This window comes from Mesoplodon mirus (assembly GCF_964341445.2).
Source record: "Mesoplodon mirus genome assembly, chromosome: 6".
Classification (NCBI taxonomy): Eukaryota; Metazoa; Chordata; class Mammalia; order Artiodactyla; family Ziphiidae; genus Mesoplodon; species Mesoplodon mirus.
Genome location: NC_138982.1, coordinates 147,025,559 through 147,051,313, shown reverse-complemented (window position 1 = coordinate 147,051,313; position 25,755 = coordinate 147,025,559). Strand labels below are relative to the sequence as shown.

The 25,755-nt window shown below is 49.7% G+C and overlaps 1 protein-coding gene across 2 annotated transcripts in view; it reads left to right on the top strand.

Moving 5' to 3' along the window:
* LOC309806702 (germinal-center associated nuclear protein-like) overlaps positions 1-25,755 on the top strand; it is a 41,396-nt gene extending 15,641 nt beyond the window's left edge. For both annotated transcript variants that reach the window (XM_082625647.1, XM_082625646.1), the window contains exons 12-29: positions 308-549; positions 795-1,006; positions 1,635-1,735; positions 4,002-4,133; positions 4,508-4,621; positions 5,907-6,059; positions 7,586-7,783; positions 9,573-9,641; positions 9,726-9,860; positions 11,338-11,491; positions 16,002-16,260; positions 16,479-16,576; positions 17,410-17,800; positions 18,909-19,166; positions 19,644-19,773; positions 21,566-21,772; positions 24,046-24,196; positions 25,474-25,755. In XM_082625647.1, coding sequence (XP_082481773.1) covers positions 308-549; positions 795-1,006; positions 1,635-1,735; positions 4,002-4,133; positions 4,508-4,621; positions 5,907-6,059; positions 7,586-7,783; positions 9,573-9,641; positions 9,726-9,860; positions 11,338-11,491; positions 16,002-16,260; positions 16,479-16,576; positions 17,410-17,800; positions 18,909-19,166; positions 19,644-19,773; positions 21,566-21,772; positions 24,046-24,196; positions 25,474-25,632 — 3,163 coding nt within the window. In that variant the 3' untranslated portion in view covers positions 25,633-25,755. The remainder of the gene's footprint in view (positions 1-307; positions 550-794; positions 1,007-1,634; positions 1,736-4,001; positions 4,134-4,507; positions 4,622-5,906; positions 6,060-7,585; positions 7,784-9,572; positions 9,642-9,725; positions 9,861-11,337; positions 11,492-16,001; positions 16,261-16,478; positions 16,577-17,409; positions 17,801-18,908; positions 19,167-19,643; positions 19,774-21,565; positions 21,773-24,045; positions 24,197-25,473) is intronic.

Genomic DNA, 25,755 nt, shown 5'->3' with positions numbered 1-25,755 from the left:
CCTCTGGCTCCTCAGCCCCGGCCCCGTCTGCTGCCTGCAGACCTGCCCTCACGGGATGAGCTGGGAGCATGTAGGGGAGCGTTGCTGCACCTGGGGCTGCTAACAGTGAGGCCAGGCGGCTCCCGTGTCAGAAGGAAACACTGGCAGTGGGGGATGCCGTGGGCTGGGCCTTGGGCTGGGCCTTTGCTGCCTCCCCTCATTTCCACGTGGCCTTCTGGCGACACAGTGACTGCAGGGCACTGAGGAGGTGAAGGGTGGCCTCTCGCCTGTGTAACGCCTCTCCGTGGGTTCTCTGTGGTCTGGGTAGCTGTGTCGAGCTGAACCGGTCCTCGTTCCTGGAACCAGAGGGTTTATCCAAGGCCAGGAAGTCGGTGTTTATTACCAGGAAGCTGACGGTGTCCGTTGGGGAGATCGTGAATGGAGGGCCATTACCCCCTGTCCTCCGTCACACCCCCGTGTGCAGCTTCAACTCCCAGAACAAGTACGTCGGGGACAGCCTTGCTGCGGAGCTGCCCGCGGGCGCCCAGAGACCCGGCTTGGACGTGGCAGGTGGGTGAGGCTGCGGCCTCAGGGGGGGCGCCAGCTCTGCTCCCCTCTAGGAGGCCTCATCCTGGGGCCCGGCGACACCAGCTCGGTGCTGCCTGAACGGCCCCCTGGCGCCACAGTGCTTTGTTCCCACGGGTGAAGCGCACACGGTCCCCCGGCTCGTGGCTCAGGAGGCGCCCTGTGGTGGTCTGCTTGGGGAGGGTGGCCAGGGCTTGTCCTCGGTGCCCACGTTTGCCTGTTCCTTCCAGGTGTAGGGAGAGGAGAGGAGTGCAGTACGGAGGGGGACGAGGCCCCCCCGGCTCTCCTCCTGCAGCCCCTGCCCACCCCTGTGCCAGCTTCTCCTCCACACCTCCCGGCACTGCCCTTGAGCATGGCACCCAGCCTCTTCCAGCCCCCCGTGCAGCCCCCCGTGCAGCTGGAGCTCCTTCCCCCGAAGTCTGCGCCTGTGTACTCGGACGAGGTAAGGAACCTTCCTGTCAGGGCTCTGAGGGCCCGTCGTGGGCAACATCCAGCTGCCTCTGATGTCCAGTCTGACCACTGTCTGTGTCCCTGGGGTGTCCCTGGGGTCAGCATGCGTCTGACAGGTGGCCCTGGGGCCGAGCAGGGCCTACCCACCACACAGGCCGTGTGACTTGATCTCGCCACCCTGTTGCTTGGGCAGGCACTGGGCACCACCCCACTGGGGGATCAAGGAGGCCTGAGGTGGGGAGTGAGGAAGGGCCACAGAAGCTGGGGCCGTGTGACGTTGGGGTGCGGCACTGTGGCCGTCTGAATGGCCGTCGTTGAGCAGACAGCAGGCTTGTCCTGGCATGTCCAGAAGGCTCCTCTCTGGTTATCAGCAGGAACCCTTTCCAGGAGCGCACAGCCGACCCCCGTGTAAGGTCATTAGACGCCTTCAAACAGCTTCCAGTGATGAGGTTTTGGAGGGATTTCTGAGCTGGGCGGACGGTCCATGATGTCTCTGTGGTTCCGTGAAGACCTTCAGTACCTTAGGCCATGAAGGCAGATTGCTTGGTGATAAGCTGGGTCTGGATCTAGGCGGCGTTTCCCCAGCCAGTGCTCCTGACCCCCGTCTGCCCTCTGCTTAGGACCTGGTGCAGGTGGTGGATGAGCTCATCCAGGAGGTTCTTCAGAGGGACTGCGAGGAAGTTGGCGCCGCTGGGGCGGCCTTCGCAGCCACAGCCCTGGGGTAAGTGCGGTGCCTCTCCTGCTCTGAGGCTGTCTGCACTCCCTCCAGACGCTTCCTTTCATAAAGCTGCTCTCAGTCTTCAACAAGAGATCACAGCTACCCCTTTGTACAGGCTTCAGTGTCGGTCCTGCTCACTGGTGGGTATAGTCTCTCACGTTCCTGACCTGTGTTTGTCGTTTGCAGGTAGTTTCTATGTGTGTATGATTTTTGAGTAGCATTAGGTTTATTAAAGTTGTAAATTAGAAACCTGTTTTTCTTTCAACTTTAAATGTGATCAAAAATCTAGTAATGAAAAAAATCTAGTAATAATTAGTTCCTTCTCTGTTAAAAAATAAAAACACTCACTTTACTTGATCTTGGATTAAGTCACAGTTTATAAATTTGACAGATTAAATTCCCTTAAACATTTTATACCATTTACATTTAACACCATGATGAAATTTCGTTAGACATTTCAAACTACACTTTTAAATTTTATAAAGCTGATTTTGTGGAACACTTTAAGCATCTCGTCTTTTTTTTTTTTTTTTTTTTTGGTGGTACGCGGGCCTCTCACTGTTGTGGCCTCTCCCGTTGCGGAGCACAGGCTCCGGACGCGCAGGCTCAGCGGCCATGGCTCACGGGCCCAGCCGCTCCGCGGCATGTGGGATCTTCCCGGTCCGGGGCATGAACCCGTGTCCCCTGCATCGGCAGGTGGACTCTCAACCACTGCGCCACCAGGGAAGCCCTATATGTCTGTTTTTATGGTAGTACCATATTGTTTTGATTTTATTACTATAACTTCGTAGTAAGTTGTAAGTTTTGAAATCACAAAGTGCGAGTCCTTCAGCTTTGTTTCAGCTTTGTTTCTCTTTGAAGGCTGTTTCCCTATTTGGAGACCCTTTAAATTTCATAAGAATTTTAGGATGGGTTTTTCTACTTCTGCAAAAAGTTATGTTGGGATTTTGATGGTGGTTCCAATGAATCTGTAGATTACTTTGGGTAGTACTGGCATCTTAACAATATGAAGTCTTCCAGTCCATGAACATGGATGTCTTTCCATTTGTTTATGTCTTCCTTAATTTTTTTCAGCAACGTTTTATAATTTTTATTGTACAAGTCTTTTGTTTCTTTGGTTAAATTTGTTCCTAATTATATTATTCTTTTTGTCGCTATTGTAGACGGAATTGTTTCCTCAATTCCACTTTCAGAATGTTCATAGCTCGTGAATAGAAATGCCATTGAGTTTTGAGTGTTGATCCTTATATTCCAATCTTGTTGAACTTTTTTTTTATTGTAATAGCTTTTGAGTGGATCCCTTAGGATTTTCTACATACAAGATCCTGTCATCTGTGAATACACGTAGTTTTCTTCTTCCTTTCCAGTTTGGATGTTTTTATTTTTCTTGTCTAATTGCTCTGGCTATAACTTTCAATACGGTGTTGAATAGAAATGGCAGATAGGGCACTCTTGTCTTGTTACTGTCTTAGAGGGAAAGCTTTCTATCTTTCACGAGTGAATATGATGTTAGCTGTGGGTGTTTCATATATGGTCTTTATCATTTTGAGAAAGTTCCCTTCTCTTCCTAATTTATTGAGTGTTTGTATCATGAAATGGTATTGAATTTGTCATATGCTGTCTCTGCATTAATTGAGATGATTTTGTGGGTTTTGTCCCCTTCAGTTTATTAATGTGGTTGTATTACATTGATTTTCATTTGTTTCATTCCAGGAATAAATCTCTCTTGGTAGTGTGAGATTATACACTTGGTAGTGTATAATCCTTTCAGTATATTGCTTAATTTTGGCTTGCTAGTATTTTGTTATGGATTTTTACTTCACCGTCCACAAGGGATATTGGTCACTAGTTTTCCTGTGGTGTTTTTGTCTGGCTTTGGTATCAGATCGGGGGAATGCTGGCCTCCTAGAGGTGTTAGGAAGTGTTCCTTGTGCCTCGGTTTTTTCGAAGAGTTTGAGAAGGGTTGGTGTTAGTTCTTCTTTAAGTGTTTGGTAGAATTTGCCAGTGAAGCCCTCTCATCCTGGATTTTTCTTTGCTGGAAGATGTTTTTAAATACTGAGTCAATCTCTTAGCTAGTTATAGGTTTATTCAGATTTTCTTTTTTTCCTGAGTCAGTTTTGACAGGGTGTGTGTTCCTAACCATGGGCTTGATTTTTATGCTGGAAGGCAAATAGGTATTTTTTTCCCTTGCTAGTATTAGAAGTCTAGTAATATGGTTTGTGTGGCTTTTATTATTTATTTAGAGCAATGTCCACTTTGCTCTGTCTAGTGTTTCCAATGCTGCTATGGAGGAGCTGTTAACAGCTGCAACCATGGGCATTCTGAGGCACATTGCAACTGAAGAAGTGACTAAGGAAAGGGAGCGAAAAGAGGAAGAGAGGCGGCGGGCTGAAGAAGAGAGGTGAGGGTGTCTCATCCCTGCAGTGCACGTGGGGGATGGGGGGGGTGGACAAGGGGAGAGCCTGCCCTGGCCTAGGATGCTCTCGCTTTTGCCCACGGCGCTCGTACCAGACCCACGGCTCGCCCTGCGCCTTCATACACTGTGGCCCAGGGAGCCGGCAGGTCCCACCTTGTAAGCAGCAGCCCCTCCGCAGCCAGAGGGGGTGGGGGGGGGTGGTCAGGGAACTGGAGTGGGCATGGCTGTGTGGCCTGTCTGGTGGAACCAGAGGTGTCAGGCCTGCCGGAGGGGTCAGGCAGCACAACTCAAATCCCCACTCGCAAGGTCACAGAGTGAGACGACTGTTATTTCTTGTGCTCTTTTTCCTTTTCCCTTAGGTTGAAACAAGAGAGAGAACTGGTGTTAACTCAGCTGAGCCAGGACCTAGCTGCAGAGCTGACAGAGCTCGTGGTGACAGAACGTGTGAGGGAAACCTGCTCCCAGGAGTTGAAGTAAGTGAAGCGCTGGTGCCTGCAATGTGAGGCGGCTGGGCGGGTGGGAGGAGGGTTAGAGGCACCGTGGCCAGGCTGGTCCAGTTCACGCTAGCTGGCTTTCATTTTGACAAGGAGCATATCTTCTGGTTAGCCAAACACTAACAGGCTGTCCCTGTTCTTGTGTGCGTTGCTTCCAAGGAGGCCCTCGCTTTCACTCTCATCCTCCTTGTTGACCCTGCCCTGGGCGTGGGGATGTGTCTGTTAGCAAAAGAATTCACTGGTGGTCTTCCCCACACCAGGTTACTCACCGTTAGTTTTTCTCCAGTAGAAGATCCTTTCCTTTGTTTCGTATGTTCAAAGATTCCTTTGAGCTATTTCACTTAAGAACTTTATAAATTTCAGTGCCAAGCTTCAGGGAAGAAAGAGGTTCAGTTGTGCTGGGAAATCTGTCCTTGCGTTTAAGTTCCCCCGAGATAGGCCTGCAGCCCCTGGTGCAGATGGGGAATATAGCCAGGAGGCAGAGTATGTTGCTTAATTAATATTTCTCTCCATTTCTATTAATTGGGAGTTTATTTCACTGTTTACTATAAGCAAGAGACCTCACAAATGATGGGTGTTTGTCTGTTCTTAATCCCAGGAAGGGGTATTAAGAGATAAGTAAAACCTAGGACTCACTGACGTGCAGGGAAACTGCTGTTCTCTGCAGTTCCAGAAGACTTGGACTACAGCTCGGCCCAGGGCTGTCTCCATCGCCACAGAGGACAGCTATCGGAAATGGGTCTTGCCTGTCTGGGCTTCTTTGACTTAATGGCTAAATGTATTTGATAAAGGCCTCTGTGATCCCTTGGTTGACAGGATTTTGTTGTAAAAAGTCTCTTTCAGATTCTGGTTTATCTGAGGGCCACTGTCACATGACCTTAGGCTGTCAGCCTCTGTAGCCAGCTGTCATATACTTGAGACATTTCTAATTGCAAACATCAGATGTTGTTGATGAGAAGATATTTCAGTTGTCTCAATGGTCATTTAAAAATTAAATTTCTAACTATAAGATACAGAGTTCTCTCTTGACTATTTACAAGGGCCCTGTTGGATGTATCATCTTGTACCCTGTACCACTTTAGTTCTTTTTTCTCTACATTTCCAGATGTCTGTGCATTATATAAAATAAAATCTTCAAGCTTTTCTTGCAGCAAAGCTATCATTACATTTCAGTATTAAGGCCGTGGCCTCGTGCTTTTAAGGCAGGCCCTCCGGGTGGGGCCTTGGGTGCAGTGTCTCTCTTGCTGATTGCCCTTTTCCCTAGGAGTGCAGTGGAGACACAGCAGAGGCTCCGCGTGGCCCGCTGCTGTGAGGACGTCTGTGCCCACCTGGTGGACTTGTTTCTTGGGGAGGAAATTTTCCAGACTGCAAAAGAGACCCTCCAGGAAGTTCAGTGCTTCTGCAAGTATCTCCAGCGGTGAGTCCCATGTCCTTACAGATAAAATCAATGCATACAGGGAGAGTCTTTTACAAAGATTATACTTTCAGAAACAGCTGATAATACGCACATGTAACATGTTCCTTCCTAAAGGGTATAAACTAAGTAAAGAATTAGATTGGGGTGGGGGGACCGCTCTATATTTCGACAGATATTTATAGGTAGCCTTCTGCTGTTTACCCAGTGTGCTAGACACAGGGAGAGGGCCACGAACAAGCCAAATGATAGCTGTATGCACCCACATGGATGAATTTCTGAAACATAATTTATAGTGAAAAAAGCAATTCTTAGGGAAATGTGTGCAACATACAAACTGTATATTCAAACTAAATGGATTGTTTTGGATTTGTATATAGTAGTACAACCCTAAAGAAGGAAAATAACAAACATAAACCCGGCATAGTGGTTACCTTTGGGAATGAGAGGGTGTGTGACTGAGCAGGGCCCGTGGGCATCAGGTGCTGGTCTTGGCCACCCATTCTCAACTGCATGGAAGGATGTGGGTGTTTGATTTATCATTAATCTTTAAAATGGGTGTACATGTGTTACGTATGTTATATGATGATTCATTTCATGATAACATTTAAAGAAAGTAATAGTGTACTTGACAGTTGCAGCCGTGTAAAAGGGGATTCAGTGAGAAATGAGTCTCCATCCCACGAGAACCTCTGACCTTTGTATGGTGGTCGGCACAGTGGGGAGCACATTCCCTACTCTGTGCCAGACTTCTCTCGACTCTCCGTGACACCGGAGACCTGACTGCAGCAGCACGGTGGCCTCTCCCCAGTGCCGTCAGTGCACTGAGGTGGCGTTGCCAGAGCACATGGTAGATGACCTGCCTCGTCCCACTGGTAGACTTTCACATGGCTTTCTCTCTCTAGCTGTGACAAAGAGTGCTGCAGTGGCATCCTTGTACAGACATTTCACACAGGTGCACACATGTCTGGAGAGAGAATCCTGTCGGTGGTGTCTGCTGGGTCAAAGGGTATATGGATCTGTGTTTGTATCCAGATTGGCAAGTTGGCCTCCAGAGATTGTTCACTCTTTATTTTTAATTAATTAATTTATTTGGTTGCACCAGGTCTTAGTTGTGGCATGCGGGCTCCTTAGTTGCGGCTCGCAGGCTCCTTATTTGCGGCTCACTGGCTCCTTAGTTGCGGCATGGGCAAACTCTTAGTCGTGGCATGCATGTGGAATCTAGTTCCCTGACCAGGGATCGAACCCAGCCCCCTGCATTGGGAGTGCAGAGTCTTACCCACTGCGCCACCAGGGAAGCCCAGTATTCACTCTAAAGTTCAGTAGGTTCGTTGCCCACCACTCATTCGTTATCATGCATCCCCCATACCTTGAGTTTCAGTTCTGATCCATTTCTCAGTTTGAGATCTGTTGCTGAAAAAGACCTAAACATACTGGCAGAAAATGTTTCCCATGTTAATGCTGGAGGTGTTTTTGCCTTGTCCCCATGGCAAAAACATCCAGTGATGATACTTTGGTCTCTCCTCTAGGTGGAGGGAAGGTGTCGCAGCCCGGAAGAAACTGAGGCGCCAGATGCGGGCCTTCCCTGCGGCACCCTGCTGTATGGACACGAACGACCGGCTGAGGGCACTGGCGCCCAGCGCAGAGTGCCCCATTGCAGAGGAGAACCTGGCCAAGGGCCTCTTGGATCTGGGCCACGCGGGGAGAGTGGGCATCTCCTGCACCAGGTCAGCAGCCCGGGGCCTCCTAAGTGCCTCCTGCCCTAACTGGCTTTATCGCGAGTGTGGATTAACACGTCTGTTTGCAGGGAAGATGGGTGGAGTCAGAGGAGGTGAAGACAGATGCAGGATTGCATTTTCGGAGTGAGAGTTGCTCTACCTGCTGTGATTTCACTTGCCTTTTCCCCTTAAAACACTCCTGGTCCTGCCAATCGAATTCTCCCTGGAATTACCTGTTTTCTCCTTGCCTTCCTAGCTTAAGGACACATCATGTCCATTCTCAGTGGTGGAGCCAGAGGTCCGTGTTGGCCTCACCCCCACCACCACCCCGACCCCTCTGCTACCCTGGGTCTGCGGTGGCAGCATTTCAGCGACTCCCCCCTCCTGCCGTCAGGTCTCTTACGGGCTCCCTCCCCGTGTCCCCTCGCATGGCTCTCCCTGCCACTCCTCCTGGCCACCCTGCATGTGCCCGGCTCCCAGCCCAGGTCCTGGCTTCAGCTGCCCAATCCTGGCCATGCAGGGCTCAGCCTCTCTCTTCAGACCAGGCCGCTGTGGCCTCTGGAAAGGAGCCTCCCAGTGGGGGCCTAGGAAGACGACACAGAGGCGCAGTGGCAGCCCACCCTGCTGGGGTCTCGAGGCACGTCTTGTCCTCGCCTGGGCTGTCACCAGCTCTATGCCTCTAACAAACTTTGTGTAGCTGCCCACGTCTCCGGGTCCTGTGCCTGTGTCTGCAAGCAGGGTGGTGACGGTGCTGGCCTGTCTCTGATGTGCTGTGTGTGTCAGGGCCTTCGGCCTTGGCCCGGCTGCCTCCTGGAGTCCTGGCTGTGTCACCTGTGTCAGGACGGCCCTCTCTCTGTCCCCTCCCCCGCCCTCCAGCACAGCCCCCGTCCCCTCTTCTTCCCCTCTGCTTCCTCCCCTGGTAATCTTTTTCCATCCTGCACGCTGACAGCATGCTTCGTGCATCTCCAGCCTGGGCCTCTTCCCCGTGTCCCCAGTTCAACATCGGAACCTAGTCTTCACCTGGCCTGCTGCACTCGGTGCCTCCTCTGGCTCACAGGATGCCAGCCTGTCCTCCCTGGGCTGGGTGACACCTGGACTCAGACCCACCATCCTGCGGCTCTACCCTCACCACCTCCACTGCCAACCCCTCTCACGTAGCCACCTGTCCGTCTGCTGGCTTCCGCCCTTGACCCCTGCACCCTGGTGTCCTCATCACCACATCAGAGTCAGGTCGCCTCACATCCCTGTCGACGTCCCTGGGCTGCTCTCTGAGTCCCTTCATAGTGGCCCCCCCCCCCGCCCTCTGGCTGTCCCCCGCTGCTCTCCCTGTGCTCGTCCTGTGCACGTGCCAGGCCCACTCCTGACTGGGTCTGGCCTGTCCCCCAGAACTCACGTGCTGGCGCCCCTGTTCCCTTCAGTCTTTGCTCCCATATCACCTCTGACCACCCTGGGTAAGTCCACAGCACGCCCACCGCGCCTGTCGCGCCACCCACTAACAGAGGCCTTTCTCTCCCTACAAGAGCGTGTGTTCTAGCGGGGCAGGATTTTTGTCTGTTCACTGCTGATCTGCCACGACTGGCACACAGTAGATAATTGCTTGATATTTATGGAATGAACGAGTCCTCTGACTAAACTGTTTCTCTATCGGAAAAGGTTTCTTGGTCTCCTAAGTATTCCCCACTGGGAGACACTCGCTCCCCAATTGCTTTGCACTCAGAACATCACTAAGCGCTTATCAGGTTCCTCCGTGGGTGCTGAGTGGGCCTCACGTAGGCTCCGTGTGCTTCTCCCTTCGCAGGTTAAGGTGGCTCAGGAGCAAGGTGGCGCACCAGATGAAAGTTCAGCACTTCTACCAGCAGCTGCTGAGGTTGGTCCCCGCCCGCCCGCCGCGTACGCTGCTCCTGCCGGGGGCTCGCGTGGCGGCTCACCTGTGGTGCTTTGTCCCTTCCAGTGACGCGGCATGGGCACCCCTGGACCTGCCAGCCCTCGTGGCTGAGCACCTCCCGGCGCGGCAGGAGCGCGTGTTTTGGAAGCTGGTGCTGGTGTTGCCTGATGGAGAAGAGCAGTCCCCAGGGAGTCCTGGCAGGTCAGAGAGGTTTCCCCCTGGGGGGCCTGGATGCCGAGCAGGCGGCCGGGAGGCGGAGTGGCTTCTCCAGAGCGTCTGGCAGCTGAGTGTTGCGCACGGGGGTGGCCAGGCGGCAGCCCAGTGTGCCCCTCTCCTCCTGGGGGCCCTGACGCCTGCTTTCATCTTGATGCTTAGCTTTGCAGGCTGTTTTGTTTGTTATTTGAAGTTGACGCTTTAGATTATTCACATTTTTATTTTGTATCGTTGGCAACGGTCTTTGTCCAAAAACACTTCAGACTTGATTGTGACTTAAAGCTATGCTGAGGTATACTGATTAGAGCCTGCTTCATTTTAGACTCTTGGGGAAGACAGTTTACTTTGTTTGCTATAGTTCCATTTTTTCCTCAGGTAAAAAACTTCTGGCATTTTTAAAAAGAAATCGAAAAAGTTGACATGGCATTGTTTCTTGTAAACAAGCTGCTTCCAGAAACCATACTTTTTTTTTTTTTTGCGGTACGTGGGCCTCTCACTGTCGTGGCCTCTCCCGTCGCGGAGCACAGGCTCCGGACGCGCAGGCTCAGCGGCCATGGCTCACGGGCCCAGCCGCTCCACGGCACGTGGGATCCTCCTGGACCGGGGCACGAACCCGTGTCCCCTGCATCGGCAGGTGGACTCTCAACCACTGCGCCACCAGGGACGCCCTACTTTTCTTTTTTAGATGTAATTCACATATCATGACTTTCTCCCATTTGAAGTGTACATTTCACTGGTTTCAGTGTATTCACAGAGTTGTATAACCATCACAACTATCTAATTGCAGAACATTTTTTCACCTAAAAAGAAATCCATGCCCATTAGCAGTCCATCCTTCCTTACCTGCAGCCCCTGGCAACTACTAATCTGTTTTCTGTCTCTATTCATTTGCCTATTCTGGACATCTCATACAAATAGAACCCGAAAACACGTAGTCTTCTATATGACTGGCATCTTTCACCTAGCATAATGTTTTCTAGGTTCATTCATGTTGTAGCATGTATTAGTCCTTCATTTTTGGGCCAAATGATATTTGATTGCATGAATATATCACACTTTATTTGTCTGTTCATCAGTTGATGGGCACTTTTTGATTATTATGATAACGCTTCTGTGAACACTGACGTGTAAGTGTTTGTGTGGACATATGTCTGCAGTTCTTTTGGTTATATACCTAGGAGTGGAATTGCTGGGTTGTATGGTAAACTCTAAGGACCTTTTCTGTTGCTCAAAATCTTTTCTTTGTGCTTCAAAATCATAAATCACATTAGAATGAGTGTCCTCTCAAATATATAACCCAGTAGAGTTCCTAACTCCATTTAAAAAATCACAGCCTGTTTATTAGTCCAGATCAACTTTATAGTAAGATTTGGTGTTTGTGGATTTACATCTGTGTAACATTTCTCTTTGTAGTTCAAATTTAGGATTAGACTCTCCTTCAAGTGTTATTTTCTTTTATTCACAGAATTCTGGCAAATTGGTTAAAAGTCAAGTTCATAGGAGATGATGGCTCAGTGGATGACACATGCCGTGATGTTGGTGGGATTCAGACACTCACTCTCTTTAACACTTTCAGCAGCAAAGGGAATCAGACAGTTTCTGTCAGTGTGTGCATCAAGGTGAGTGACCATCACTTAGTGTATTTACTTCTGAGATTTTCTCATTCGCACTCACTCCCAGACATGATTGGAGTCATATAACTTCCCTGAAGTGGCCCTGAAACAATGTGGGAGGCTCAGAAGCAAGTGTCGTATCTGTTCCTCCTTGCGTCTTGACGACATCCCATGCACACCCCCTTGGTGTGAGAGACCAGGCTAGATTCTCAGGAGTGCAGTGAGTCTTAACTGTCTTGGGTCACAGACCTCTCTTTGAGAACTTGGTGGAAACCCAGAACAATCCTGAAAAGTACATATGTTCACCTATAATTCAGAAGCCCTGAGTTCCACGGACCTCTGGTAACTAACCCAAGAGGGATGAGACAGAGCATTACAAAAACATGCAGTGGTTGTTGCATCTCATATGGTCTGTCAGCTGCTGAAATCTTTGTTAAATAGCTTCCTGATGCATCAGGTCTTACCAAAAGACGAATGGTTTTTAATCCTATGCGGTTTTCACATAGGTTCAGTAGTGGGCATTTCAGGTTACTTGTTTTTGTTTCACATTAAAGTTGTCCTCAGTTTTTGATTATAAGTTCTAATTTTCTTTCCTTTCGTTTCCTTTCCCTTCCTGCCTTCCTTCCTCTCTCTTTCTCTCCCTCTCTCTCTCTTTCTTCCTCTCTCTCTCTCGGCTGCGTTGGGTCTTCATTGCTGCATGTGGGCTTTTCTCTGGTTGCGGCGAGCGGGGTCTACTCTTCGTTGCAGTGCACGGGCTTCTCATTGGCAGTGGCTTCTCTTGTTACGGAGCACGGGCTCGAGGTGTGCGGACTTCAGTAGTTGTGGCACGCGGGCTCAGCAGTTGTGGCTCACAGGCTTAGTTGCTCCACAGCATGTGGGATCTTCCCAGACCAGGGATCGAACCCATGTCCCATGCGTTGGCAGGCAGATTCTTAACCACTGCGCCACCAGGGAAGCCCCTAACTTTTGTTCTTTACAGGTGTTTGTGCAACACTGAGCTTAATTGGTTCCCTGAGAGATTCTTCTTTAATGAGAACCTGTTTCCTCATTAGATTCAGACCTGCATAAATGAACTTCAAGTTTTATTGTGTGTGTTCAGAAGTAAGACCAGATGTATATTTTATTTACTTAGAAAATAGCAGTACATGGCAGGAAGTGTGGGCTTCAGTGCTGAGCAGACCTGGTGTCGGTAGCTGCTGCCGCGGCCAGCTGCCCAACCTGGGCCTGGTGCCTCCCATAGTGTGGCGATCAGGACCAGCGGCACGCTCAGAGCAGGACCCAGTGAAAGCGGCCCTCCCCACCGTGTCCTGACCCGAAGGCTCCACGCCTGACCTCTCCTCTTCCTGACAGTCACCTTCATGGCACACCCGGACATCTGCATGTGGCACTCCAGTGCCTGTTCCTCCTGTCCTTGGAACGGCTTCAAGCTGTAGTTTGATTATAGGATTTTTGTTTGTTCCTTTCCATTTTAATACTATTTATTGTATTTCTTAAACGTGAAAGTAATACATATATAAAACTTTAAAAACATAAGGAAATACAGAGGAAGTATAAAGATTATAAGAGCCATCTAAGCGCTCACCATTCAGAGGTAACAGAAACATCTTGGGGCATGTTCTTCCCTTTTTCGTATGATGACAAAGTCAGACTTCACCTACTGGACAATTAGTTTGTTCTTGCCTTTATTCTTAAAAATGTAAGTCAAAATAATACGTGCATGTAGTTAAAAACTCAGAGAGCACCACGACTTACGAGGAGAAGTCACAGCCCCTGCCCCTTCTTCTGGCTCCTTTCCCCAAGGCTTGACTTCTGTCCTGTTGCCGTATCATGTCCTTACACTGCCATTTCTCTGATTTATCCACTTTAGATGTTCTCTGCCGACTTTGCATTAAAATATGTGTATTAGTTATCTATTTCTACATAGCAGGTTACCTCCAAATGTGGCAGCTTTGGGAATTCCCTGGCGGTCCTGTGGTTAGGATTCTGCGTTTCCACTGCAGGGTGCCTGGGTTCGATCCCTGGTTCGGGAACTAAGACCCCGCGTGCCGTGCAGCACGGCCAAAAAAACCAAAAGCCAAAAACCATCCAAATGTGGCATCTTTGAATAACAAACGTTCGTTACTCACAGTTTCTGTGGGGCAGAAGTCCAGGTGTGGCTTAGATGGGCCCTCTGGCTCAGGATTCCTCACCAGGTGTAAGTCAAGATGTGGGCCAGGGCTCTGGTCTCCTCGGAAAGCTCACGCTCGTGGTTGTTGGCAGGATTCACTTCCCTGCAGGCCACGCCACGCCACGTGGGCTTCTATGAGGCAGCTCACAACAGGGCATCAGCTGGCTCCCATCAGCTGAGCAAGCTGGCATAATCTCTTTGTAGCCTAATCTTAGAGGTGGCATCCCATTACGTTTGTCTGATACTGTTAGAAGTGTGTCACTGGGCCCAGCTCACACTCAGGGCAGGTGACGGTGCACGGACATCAGCACGAGGAGGTGGCATCGTGGGGGCCATCCTGGGGCTGCACACCCCACTATGGGAGGCGTGAACTCTTAATACCACAGTTCCTCTCAGCCTCCCCATCTTCCGGGTGGCTACATCATTACTTTACATTATCTCAGCAAGTGGGGTCATGTGGGTACGTGTGTTGTGTGTGTGCGCGTGTGCTGTGTGATGGCTATTTGCCCCAGAACCGGCAAGTGTTTTGTGACGACATTTGTTTATTTTTTTGCAAGTAGTAGTTGTCTCATTATCTTACTTAAGTAGTTTTATCTTCATCTTTCATTAATACTACCCAAATGTGCCGGCACATGGGCTGTACATGTCTTAGTAGAGTTTTCTAAGTGTTCGATCACTTCACCTTATCCCTCCCTTTGAGAAGGGGTCATCCTCCTGCTCCCCTTGAGGCGGATAACGTGCTCCAGGGTGTGGCTTCCGCTGGGCCCTCCAGACCAAGAGCTCAGTCCTGCTCTTCCACCCCTAACCCTGACCCTCGTGTCAGGGTCCTCGTGGCCGGGCGCCGCCTGCGGGTCAGTGCTCTTACTCATGATGCGGTTTTGCCAGGGAGGGAGGAGCTGAAACAAATAGCCTGGGGCCACACAGCTGCTCCGTGGTGCCCCTGTGCACAGGAACCCTTGAGGGCGAACTGGGTTATACATACAGAGCGCACAGTCTGACACATCGAGCACTTACTCGGTGCTGCCGTTGGCAGCAGCAGCAGCAGCAAGATGTTTTCTTGGTTTAGTCTCTTGTTTGATGGAGCACGTTTTCCACTTTCTTCCAAAGGAAGAATGCGTGGGAGGAGAATTTGGGGCATTCTTGCCTGTCTGAAAATGTATTTGCTCTCACATTTGCTTCATAGTTTAGCTAGGTTTGTAGAATTATGGGCTGAAAGTTATTTTCCTTCTAGTTTGCTCCACTGTCACCTGCCGTCCAGCATTGCTGTTGAGATGTCTGAAACTGTTCTGTTCCTTTCTCTGTGGCCCCCTTTCTTTCTCTTTGGAAGCCTGCACTCTGTCCCTGGGGCTCTGGTGCTGACTTCCTTCCCTCATCATTTGGGCTTGGTGGGTCCTTGTGGGCTGGAGACTGACGTTTTTGCATCTTGATGACATCTGCTTTCCTTCTCATTTATTCTCTTCTCTCTTGAACTCTGTATTAGACTGTTTGACCTCATCAGTTGAGCCTCTGAGCCTCTTCATCCTTTCTATCCCATTTTCTCTCTTGTTTTTTAATACTGTTTTCTGGGAGATTTCCTTGACTGTATTCCAAATGTTCTACTGAGTTTTTAATAATATATATATATTATTGATTTCCTTTTTCTTGTCCTTATTTGACTTTTTCATATCATCTTATGACTGTTTCCAGAGGCATCCTCAGAGGAAATTAGGATGTTTGCATAAGTTTTCTTATGTGCCATGCGGTATCTGTTTCCTTTGGGTTTCTTTCTTTCTTTTTTCTTTTTTAATTTTTTCAAATTTTTGGCTGCGTTGGGTCTTTTATGCTGCACACAGGCTTTCTCTGTTTGCAGCGAGCGGGGGCTACTCTTCATTGCAGTGTGCAGGCTTCTCATTGCGGTGGCTTCTCCTGTTGCGGAGCACAGGCTCTAGGTGCGTGGGCTTCAGTAGTTATGGCACGTGGGCTCAGTAGTTGTGGCTCACAGGCTCTAGAGCACAGGCTCAGTAGTTGTGGTGCATGGGCTTCGTTGCTCCACGGCATGTGGGATCTTCCTGGACCGGCGATCCGACCCGTGTCCACTGCATTGGCAGGCGGATTCTTAACCACCAGGGAAGTCCCGGCTTACTCGTTTTTTACAAGCCTGTTTGAGGTAACTGTTGAGATTAAATTGCTCCAACCCAAGTCTAACCAGAGGCTGAATGACCTGTGACTGATTTTCACACGAATCCTCGGCCGCACGGAGGGAGGCTGACCTGGCGTGAGGCGAGCATTTGGCTCGGCTCACTCTGCAGCTCACTGCTGATTTGTCCCCTGGTGCGTCCATCCATCTTGATGGTCTGGGTGCTGTTCCAGGTGGCCCACGGTGCACTCAGCGACTGTGCCCTCGATGCTGTGGAGACACAGAAGGAGCTCCTGGGAGCCAGTGGGGTCATGCTGCTGCTTCCCCCCAAAGTGAAGAGCGAGGACGTGGCGGAGGAGGACGTGTACTGGCTGTCGGCGTTGCTGCAGATCAAGCAGCTCCTGCAGGCCAAGCCCTTCCAGCCTGCGCTTCCGCTGGTGGTTCTTGTGTCCAGCCCGGGAGGGGACGCCGTGGAGAAGGAAGTGGAAGCTGGTGTGTGAAGGCAGTTCCATTTATGAGCTGGAATGTTTAATAAGTGGGTAGAGCCGGGGGTGTGAGAAAGTGCTGGCAGTGTGGTGTCCGGGGTCCTGTGACAGCAGCTGCTGCAGTGACTGGGGGCAGGGTTGGGCGGGGTCAGAGCAGTGAGATGCCTTTGCTCGCCTGCACACCTCTACCAGGAGACAGGTGACCTACGTCTGTTTGTCTTAAAGGTCTGATGCTACAGGATTTGGTTTCAGCTAAGCTGATTTCAGATTATACCGTTATTGAGATCCCTGATTCCATTAGTGATTTACAAGGCACGACGAAGGTAAGGTTTCATCATTTTTAAAGGTCCAACAAGATATCTCAGTTTTTTCCCTTTCACTCTATCTTGAATTTAGTGTATATTACTGCATGCATCTTTAATTTTACGTTTTGACAGGAAACTTTCTAAAAATATAAGCAGAAATCAAAACAAAAGATAAAATTTGCCCACAGTCCTGCTATCGGCAATAAGTTAAATTGTTCGTGTAAATTTTCTTAGAGGTTTTGTTGTTATGGATTTAAAATATGACAGTTCATGTCTTGTCTCTGAGGGTCAGATGTATAATTATTTTTGTAAGTGGTTGTCCTTGGAATATGAAGAAATAATGTTATCAGAAGTTTCCTTAAAAAAAGGAAGTCTGTGCTGACAATTACATTTAGGGAAAGAAGTGCCAGGAATTAAAACAAAAGTAATAAATACAGGAAGAAAGATAACTACAGGATGTGAAAGCATCCAGGCATGTAGTGAAGCTGTTAGTCCTTCTAAGAACGGGAAGACGTGGCTTCCTTTTCTGTGTGAGGTGAAGAGGATGTGCAGGGCTGGTTTCCCTTGGGCCTCCAGCCCTTCCGGGGCGATCCTTCAGGCCACGCTCCTCGGGGGCGAGGGGCACGGGAGCCCTTCTCGGGGTCCCTGTTGTATGGGTCTCCAGGGCCCTGGGAGACCAAACTCAACTGCCGTGAGAGCTTCTGCTCCCCTTCCTGGTGTGGTTGAGAGGCTGCTGCTCCGGTGGCACCTGCTGTGGCAGCTGGGTTGGGGGGGGGCGCCTTCAGGAATCTCTTCCTGAAAAACAGCGGAATTGTTGAACCAGATCTCTCCCCACTGTCTTTGCTTCTCAGGTTACGCAGGCTGTGCAGTGGCTGGTCTCCCACTGCCCCTGTGCCCTTGACCTTTGTTGCCAGACCCTCATTCAGTACGTGGAAGACGGGGTTAGCCGGGAGTTTAGCAGCCGGTTTTTCCACGACAGAAGAGAGCGGAGGCTGGGCGGCCTGGCCCCACAGGAGCCAGGTGCCGTCATCGAACTGTTCAACAGCGTGCTGAGCTTCCTGGCCTCCGTGGTGTCCTCCGAGCAGCTCTGCAACCTGTCCTGGCCTGTCCCGGAGTTTGCCGAGGCAGGGGGCAGCCGGCTGCTTCCTCACCTTCACTGGAACACCCCGGAGCACCTGGCCTGGCTGAGGCAGGCTGTCCTTGGCTTCCAGCTCCCACAGATGGACCTTCCGCCCCCGGGAGGTGCGTGCTCGTGCCGAGGGGTACTGGCTGGGAAGCATGTGGTGCGGCCGAGTTCCCCGTCTCCTTCTTGCTGTAGAGACACCCTGGCAGGTGTTGGGCGCCGGCGTGAGGTGGTCCTCCTCCACTGGGCACCCCGGCCCCACGCCGCACCCGTCCGCGCTCGCCTTTGGATTCAGGAGTCAGGACGAGCTGGGGTTCTGTGGAGTGAGCCCTGTTGGCCCTTCCCCACCATCTGAGTGGTCTGTGGCTGTCTCTTCAGTCCCGGGAGGAAGGTGTCAGGAAGAGTGCTGCACCCAAGGCCTGGGATTCCTCAGTTAACAGCAGGTCCCATCCTGCCTGTGCCATGGCATTTGGGAGCAAAAGGCGTGGGGACTGTGCAGTCCTGTCCCCACGCTGCTGGCTCTGCTGGGGCCACGGCACTCAGTGCCGCTTTAACACCAGTGTTGCTTCTTTGTCAAAGAAGCGCCTGTGGCTCCGGCTGTGCCCGAGTGAGGCTTTCGGGCTGTTCTCACACAGACTTTATGGGTCCCTGTGCTGTGAGGAGGCTGCCCCTTCCCTTGCTGATGATGTCAGGAGGGAACAAGGCTGCTTGTGCTCACGTGGCGCAGCACGTGGCCTTAGCAGGGCCGTTCTTTTGTAGACCATGTGGAACAGAGGCCTCAGGCATCATTCTGAATTTTGAGGTGCAGTCTCCCGTACGTCTAACAGACATTTGCTACTGAAGGAACCCAATGGGAAACAAACTGCACTGCGCAAATCCTCTGCCGTGAGCTAGGTCGGGGCTCCCCAAGAGAAGCCCGTGCCTCTGGGACCAGACCTCCCTGAGTGCTTGGTCAAATACGGATTCCTGCATGCATCTGCAGGCCTGTGCAGTCAAAGCCTCTAGGATGGACCCTTTGTTGTGAATTCTGACCTGGGTGGCTGCATCCCTTACCTGGACATGGGGAGGGAGATGTTCTTTCTTTAACAGCTGTGGTTCTGTTGTATTCAGAGTTGAAGGCAGACTTCTCAGCTACAGAGTTGCCTTTTCCTAGGAAACTACAGAGTGAAGAACATGGCATGTCGATTTGCACCAAGCCCTGTGACTCATGCGGTGCTTTCTCTCCAGCTCCCTGGCTCCCTGTGTGCTCCATGGTTATCCAGTACGCCTCCCAGATCCCCAGCTCTCTCCAGACGCAGCCTGTCCTGCGGTCCCAGGTGGAGAGCCTGCTCCGCAGCACGCACCGCAGGTGGAAGAGTGGGAGCCCCTCCCCAGGCCGGGGGGCGCAGCCCTCAGTTGCCGAGATCCCGTGGGATGACATCATCGCCTTGTGCATCAACCACAGGCTGAGGGACTGGACACCCCCCAGGCTTCCCGTCACACCAGGTAGTTAGTGCTTGGTGCCGTGGGCCGGCTCCTCAGGAGACTTTCCTGGTCCAGTTTCAGCAAAGGGAGATGTTGACTTGACGGTTGCTCCCTTCCTGCGGGTCCCCACCCTTCCTCTCCTTAGGGCTACCTCTCCAAGCCAGTGACCTCCAGGTGACTTACAAACATTGGGAAGAGCTGAGAAGGTTCCAGGAGAGCCTGCACTCATCTCCCTGAAATGGGCCCCCAAGGCTGGCTTTAGAGAGACTTCTCTGAGTAGTCACACTGGCCATGCAGGTCTGGACGTGAGCCTCTCTGGACCTTGAGTGACCCATGGACACTTGGAGCATATTTAGCTCAAGCACGGGAGTCACATAATTGTGCACCTTTAATCGGAAGGGCTAGTCCTTAAGTCAGTGAATTTAAGCAGACATCAAGTGGTCACCTGTTGCTCTTTTGATGTTCTTTTCTCTTCTTATTTTTGTATCGTTTTCTCAGAGGCACTGACTAAAGATGGTCAGATATGTGTGTATTTTTTAAAAAACCATTTGAAAAACTACGACGTTCCTTTGTCGTGGGAACAAGCCAGAATGCAGACGCAGAAGGAGCTACAGTTGAGTCAGAGCCGGTGAGATCTGTGTTCAGTGTGCGTTTCTGTCATCCCTCAACCAAGAGAGTGAACTGTATTCTCTAACAGAGTATACAGCAGCAATTCACATCCTGTACATGAAATCCAGCCCATTGTGGGGAGATTCCGACAGATACTGGAGGAACAGATCATTCCCATGTAGTAGAAACTGTTGTAGAGCAGAGGGAAACAAGCATCTCATTTCATTTATTGGACAAACCTGACCCTGAAGTCGTAACATAACCAGGAGAGTGCAGACAAAAGAAAGCTGTTGTCTGATCTCACTTACAAACCTGGTTCAAAAATACTAAGTAGAATGTTAGCACATGCAGTTTTGCAGTACATAAAAAACCCACAAGCTCGCTTTATACTGTGCTATACAATATCAACGGTAGAAACCTATTTGTGTAATTAGCTGCCGTAACAGAAAAATGAGCGATCATTTCACTAGGTGTTGAAAAGTTTTCCTTAAAATTTATACCCATTCCTTCTCCCTCTCTCCAAGAAAAAAATTTATACCCATTCCTGATAAAATTTCTTATGAAACTTGGGTAAAAAAGTTATTTAGCTTGATAGGGCTATCTACCATAAAACTACTAAAACACCCCCCATGCTTCTTGGTAAAACATCAGAAACACTGAAGTTAGAACCAGCCTTGAGCTGCCCTGACATCACTGCTGTTCACTGTTGTCCCGGAGACCCTGCCCAGTTTAGGGCATAAATATCAAGAGAGGAGGACCAATTATTTCCAGACAGTAAAATTGTCAGTTCAGGATCATGGACAGTCACACCCTTAGAACTGTTCAGCATTCAGCAAGGTGACCAGACAGATCAACCTACAACGTACAGAAATTCTCATTCACAGCAGCAACAAATCTAGAACATATGGACACAAACTGACCAGGAGAGGTGCTAAACCCCTGTGAAGGGGATTCTCAGAGCCCTGAAGGTGCAAAGAAACCCTTGAATAAATGAGGGGCAGGCTAGGCTTTGCTGACTGGAGGACGCAATGCTGTAAAGATGTCAGTTCTCAAACTATAAAGTCAGGGCATTTCTAATCCAAAGCCCAAAAGGATGTTTCCGCCTGGTCTTGACAAGACCGCCTGGTTAATTAACCGCCTGGTTAATTCTAGAATTCATCAGGATGAGGAAATGTGTAGCAATTGCTGAGAAAATTTTGAATAAGAATAACAAGGAAGGTCTGCTCAGCCTGATCTCAAAACATATAATAAAGTTACAGTAGACAAATGGATCAGAACAGAAAGTGCAAGAACAGAAACGTGTGATAAAAGTACCACGCCAGATGAGGGAAGTCAGTGCAGAGAGGACAGACTTTGGCCTCTATTTAGGAAAAGCATTAGACCCTCGTCTCCCGCTGCTGTAAACACTACTTCCGGGGGAATTTCCTGGCGGGCCAGTGGTTAGGACTTGGCGCTTTCACTGCCCAGGGCCCGGGTTCAATCCCTGGTCGGAAAACTGGGATCCCGCAGGCCTCGCATCACAACAACAACAAAAAATCCAGATGGATTTAGGAGCTACATGAAAAATAAGAACCTTGCCAGTATTAGGGAAAAACAGAGACTGCTGATGACCCTGGAAGGGGAAGCAGAACTCAGAGTAGAGAAGCTTCGGGAGCCCTGCTGCCCAGGAGAGGGGAAGCTGCTGCAAGGCAGAGGCTGCCCTTCCTCTGCGCCTGTGCCTGACCCCAGAGCACCCCACTCTGCCTGATGCCAGAGGACCCCTTTCTCCCTCTCTTTCCTGACCGTAAGCATTTCAAAACGTGTACTTACAGTTTGGGGATAAGGTCTTTTCACCCTTCTGCAAAGAAGCTTCCCACTCCGTTACTTCACGGGCGCCGCAAAAGGAAGAGAGGTGTGGAGCGCGGCCGAGAGGGGCGGATTCCCGGCACCGAGGACCTGACGCACAGAGCCTCTCCCCAGGAGCTCCTGGCCCAGTGTCTGTCCAGCAGCCTGCTGCGGGAGAAAGACGAGAGCAAGAGGTGAAGCCCGTTTCCGGGGTTCGTTTTGTCCTTTAGGCCGCTTCAGCCGGGTTAGCAAGGACCCCAGGGACAAGGCTGTTGAAAAAAGAAGGCAGGTCAGCTCTTAGAGGACAGAGCCGGTGCCCTCGACGGGGTGCCTTCGACTGTTTTATTATTTGAAATGAGTTTCGTTGATTGTTTATCACTGAAAGTCCCGAGTCTCCTAGTGGGGAGTGAGTGTAGCTGGCTGGCTAAGCCTCTGTGGCACGTGGCTGGCATGCGCTCTGCCCGTCTGGCCAGCCTGGGCATTGGGGCATTCCCACGCTGCGGCTGTGCAGGAGCTGGATGGAGCAGGGCTTCCCCTGCCTCTCCCACCACCCGCGTTCATGGTTTTACTGAGGAAGAAGAGACGGCAAGAAGGGGGCTTCCACTGTCGTCCTCGTGCCTCCCCTGCCCCGTCCTCTCCGGCAGCCTCCGTGTCCAGCCTGTAGGCAAGGGCAGCCCCTCCCCTTGGCTGCACTCGTCTCCCACCCACTCAAGGACACTAGTCCAGTGAGAGTCCTTCACTCGCCCGTCAGCACACAAACGTGAAAACAGGCTGCCACTCCTCCCTGTCTTGGCCCCATTTCCCTCTCTAGTCACCACCGCCATGTTTCTGCTCCCTTAACAGTGAACTCCCCCCAAAACAGTGTGATTCTCACTTCTGCAGCCCTCTTTCCCAGTCTTCTGCAGCCCATCCCTGCCCCAGGGTGTCTGCTGTGGTCAGGGTACTGCAGCCTGCACACGGCTGACCTGACCATGAACCCCAGGCCCCAGCAGCCCCACATGTTCCCTCCCTACTCCTGCCGACCTGCCCAGGCTCACTCTCCAGACCTTCTCTCTGTGTTATCTGCACCTACTCCCCAGTGATTTCATCCAGTTTAATGGATTTTTTAAGTAGCGTCAATATTCTGACAACTCCAAATTATATCTCAAACCTTGAGATTTGAACTCCAGATTGGAATACTGTAGTTCTTCCTTGAATTCTTCATTAGACATCTATTGGATGCCTGATAGCCATCTCAAAGCTAACATCCCAAATCCAGTTGCCGATTTCTCCCAGCCGGCCCCTCCTGCAGTGGTCTTCTCAGTCGATGGCGGCGCCATCCTTCCAGCTCCCCGGGCCAGATGCCTTGGAATCATCCCTCTGCATCCAGTCCACCCACAAATCCTACTGGCTCTGTTCAAAATATGTTCAGAATTGGACCATTTTTGCAGTGGTCTGTAGTCTAGTCTCAGCAGACCTGGTGCGAGCCTTTCAAGTGTGAGGCAGAGGTCGTGTTTCTCCTTTGCTCACAACCTTCCAGTGGCTTCCTCTTCACCAAATCAAAGGCAGAACCCTCACAAGGGGGCAAGGCCCTGTGCGATCCACCTCTCATTTCCTTTCTGACCTCTGCTCCTTGCTGCATCATGCTAGGCAGTGCACAGGCAGGCGTTGGTGTTAGCCGTTCCTTTTGCCTGGGACTCACAGCCACCCTCTAACATCCCCTTGGCCCACCTTGTGCTCACTTCTGGCCTCTGCTCACATCTACTCAGTGAGGCCCTCCTTACCCATCTCACCAGTCCTCCCTGTCTCCATGTCTCTGCCTTGTCTTCGTCTTCAGGTGTCTCCTTTGTCTGTCTCACCTCACTAGAGTGTCAGCTGCCTCCAGCTGGGCCTTGTCTGTTCTGTCTCAGTGCTGTGTCCCCGGTACGCAGAATGATGCCTAGCATTTGGTGGAGGCTTGATAAATATGTGTTGGGAGAGTGAATGAATGTGTCATGATTTCTAAAAGTAGATTTTCCTAGGTCTGTATCATTTAAGCAGTTTGGATCAGATTATTTTTCTTTAAAAAGCAAGTATATGGAGAGGACAGCTCTGGAGTATGTTAGGTGTCAGTGCGATGTTATTTTGGGTTAATTTTAGACTAAAGCAGCAATCCATACATTTTCGATAATCCAAAGAGATACAAATTAATTATAGACACATAATAGCAAAATAAGCCAGAGAAGATAAACCAAGTGAGAGAAGTACAAGTACTGTTAAAAACCAGTTGTTTTGGATAAATGCCACCTTTTTCATTAAATATAAGTCAGGTTTATAAGTTAAAGAGAAGATACTAAATTTTTTTAAACAGTGCTTTTCTGCTTCTTAGTTGATGTCATAACTTAGTTCCACCCTTAGTAAAAAGCAAAGCTTTAAAAAATTTAAAGCATATATAGGAGAAAAGTGAGAGAGAGTTAAATTTTTGCTTCCTAATGCTCACACGTTTCAGGTTTGAAGATCAACTTCAGTGGTGGTTGTCAGAGGACTCGGGAGCATTCACAGATTCAACTTCCCTTCCACTCTACCTTCCTCAGACTCTGGTGTCTCTGCCTCAGACTATCAAACCTGTGATGAAAACATCTACAACTACTAGCCTTCAGGTGAGAAGAGAGTATATTTGGCATTTATATTAGACTTAACAACTGAGAGAATGACTGGGAAAAAAGTAATGTCTCGAGTCATCGTATGATGTCATGATGACCAATAAATTATTAGCTTAAATTAGATCTTTTCTTAACCTTAATCTGTCAGTATTATAGTGGCCCGACTAATTCTGAGTTTCTGCTTATGAAATGAATGAAGAATGGAATTGACACATGCTTAAGAACTGAACAAAACCCATAACCATGTTATGCTGACATGCAGTAAAGTTCTGAGGAGGATAACAAAGGTGACAACAGTGGTTTGGTTTATGGAGCACATGCTGTCCAAGCTTTGGCATCACCCGGACCTCCCTTCTGGTATTAATTTTCCGTGAGGAAAATTAATGAATGAGGAGGGTATGCTCACAGAAGTCAAGGGCCTCACCCAAGAGTGTTCAGCTGGTCAGTGGCAAAGCTGCTTTTTAAAGCCAGACCCAACTGGCTCCGAAGCTCAGGATCTTTCTACCTCACCCTTCTTCCTTCAGTGATAAAAGACACAAAAGCAGAGTTTATATGTATAATGCTGGACAGGCAAAATGTATGTTCCTGGATTGGCTTTTAGGAAGCCCTTCAATTGCGGAGAAAAACAAATTAAGATGACATACTATTTCCAATTATTAGTTTGACAGATACCTTAAAAATATTTGTACCCTTTGACTTTAACAATTCTGCCCTAAAGAAATGACTGACAAAAGTTAATAATTTTTTTGTTCACTGTAGCATTAATTATAGTACATGAAAGTGGAAACTAAACATCCAAAGATGAGAGTCTGGTTCAGCAATTACAATACATATGATGGCGTAGTTCGTAGCTCTTGACAACGATATCTTACAAAAACGACTAGAAGTTGCTCATGGTAGAATCGGAAGTGGAGGGACTTCCCTGGTGGTCCAGTGGTTAAGACTGCGCTTCCAATGCAGGGGGTGTGGGTTTGATCCCTGGTAGGGGAACTAAGATCTCACATGCCCTGTGGCACGGGCAGAAAAGGAAATTAAAAAATATAAATAAAGAATCAGAAGAGGAAACATTCCATGGCAGATGATGCCAGCTGTATGTGTATGTGCTGGAAGGGGCTGGAAGGATGTGTGATAGATGCCAAGAGAGGGGTTTGTTGAGCCTAGCAGGCCCCAGAAGAGGTTTCTAACATGAGTCAGGTCTAGTGCCTTTAAAGAAACTATATCTTGGCTTGTGGATATCCCAAAACTATTTTTAGTTTCTTTCTTTGTTCAAATAGAATGACAGGACAGGGGAGCAACTGCAGATGTCAGAGGCAACAGGCACATCTCTGACCGAACGGCTAAAGCACCTAGAAAGGCTGATCCGGAGTTCAAGGGAAGAGGACGTTGCCTCTGAGCTCCATCTCTCTGCACTACTGGACATGGTGGACATTTAAGCTGCTGGACCTGAGAGAGGGTCTAGAAGATGTTCTTTTACTCAAAATCATGTTATTCTCAGATGCTTGATGCATGTTGGAATGTGATTATTAATCATCCAAATAAACCACTGGAATATCTCA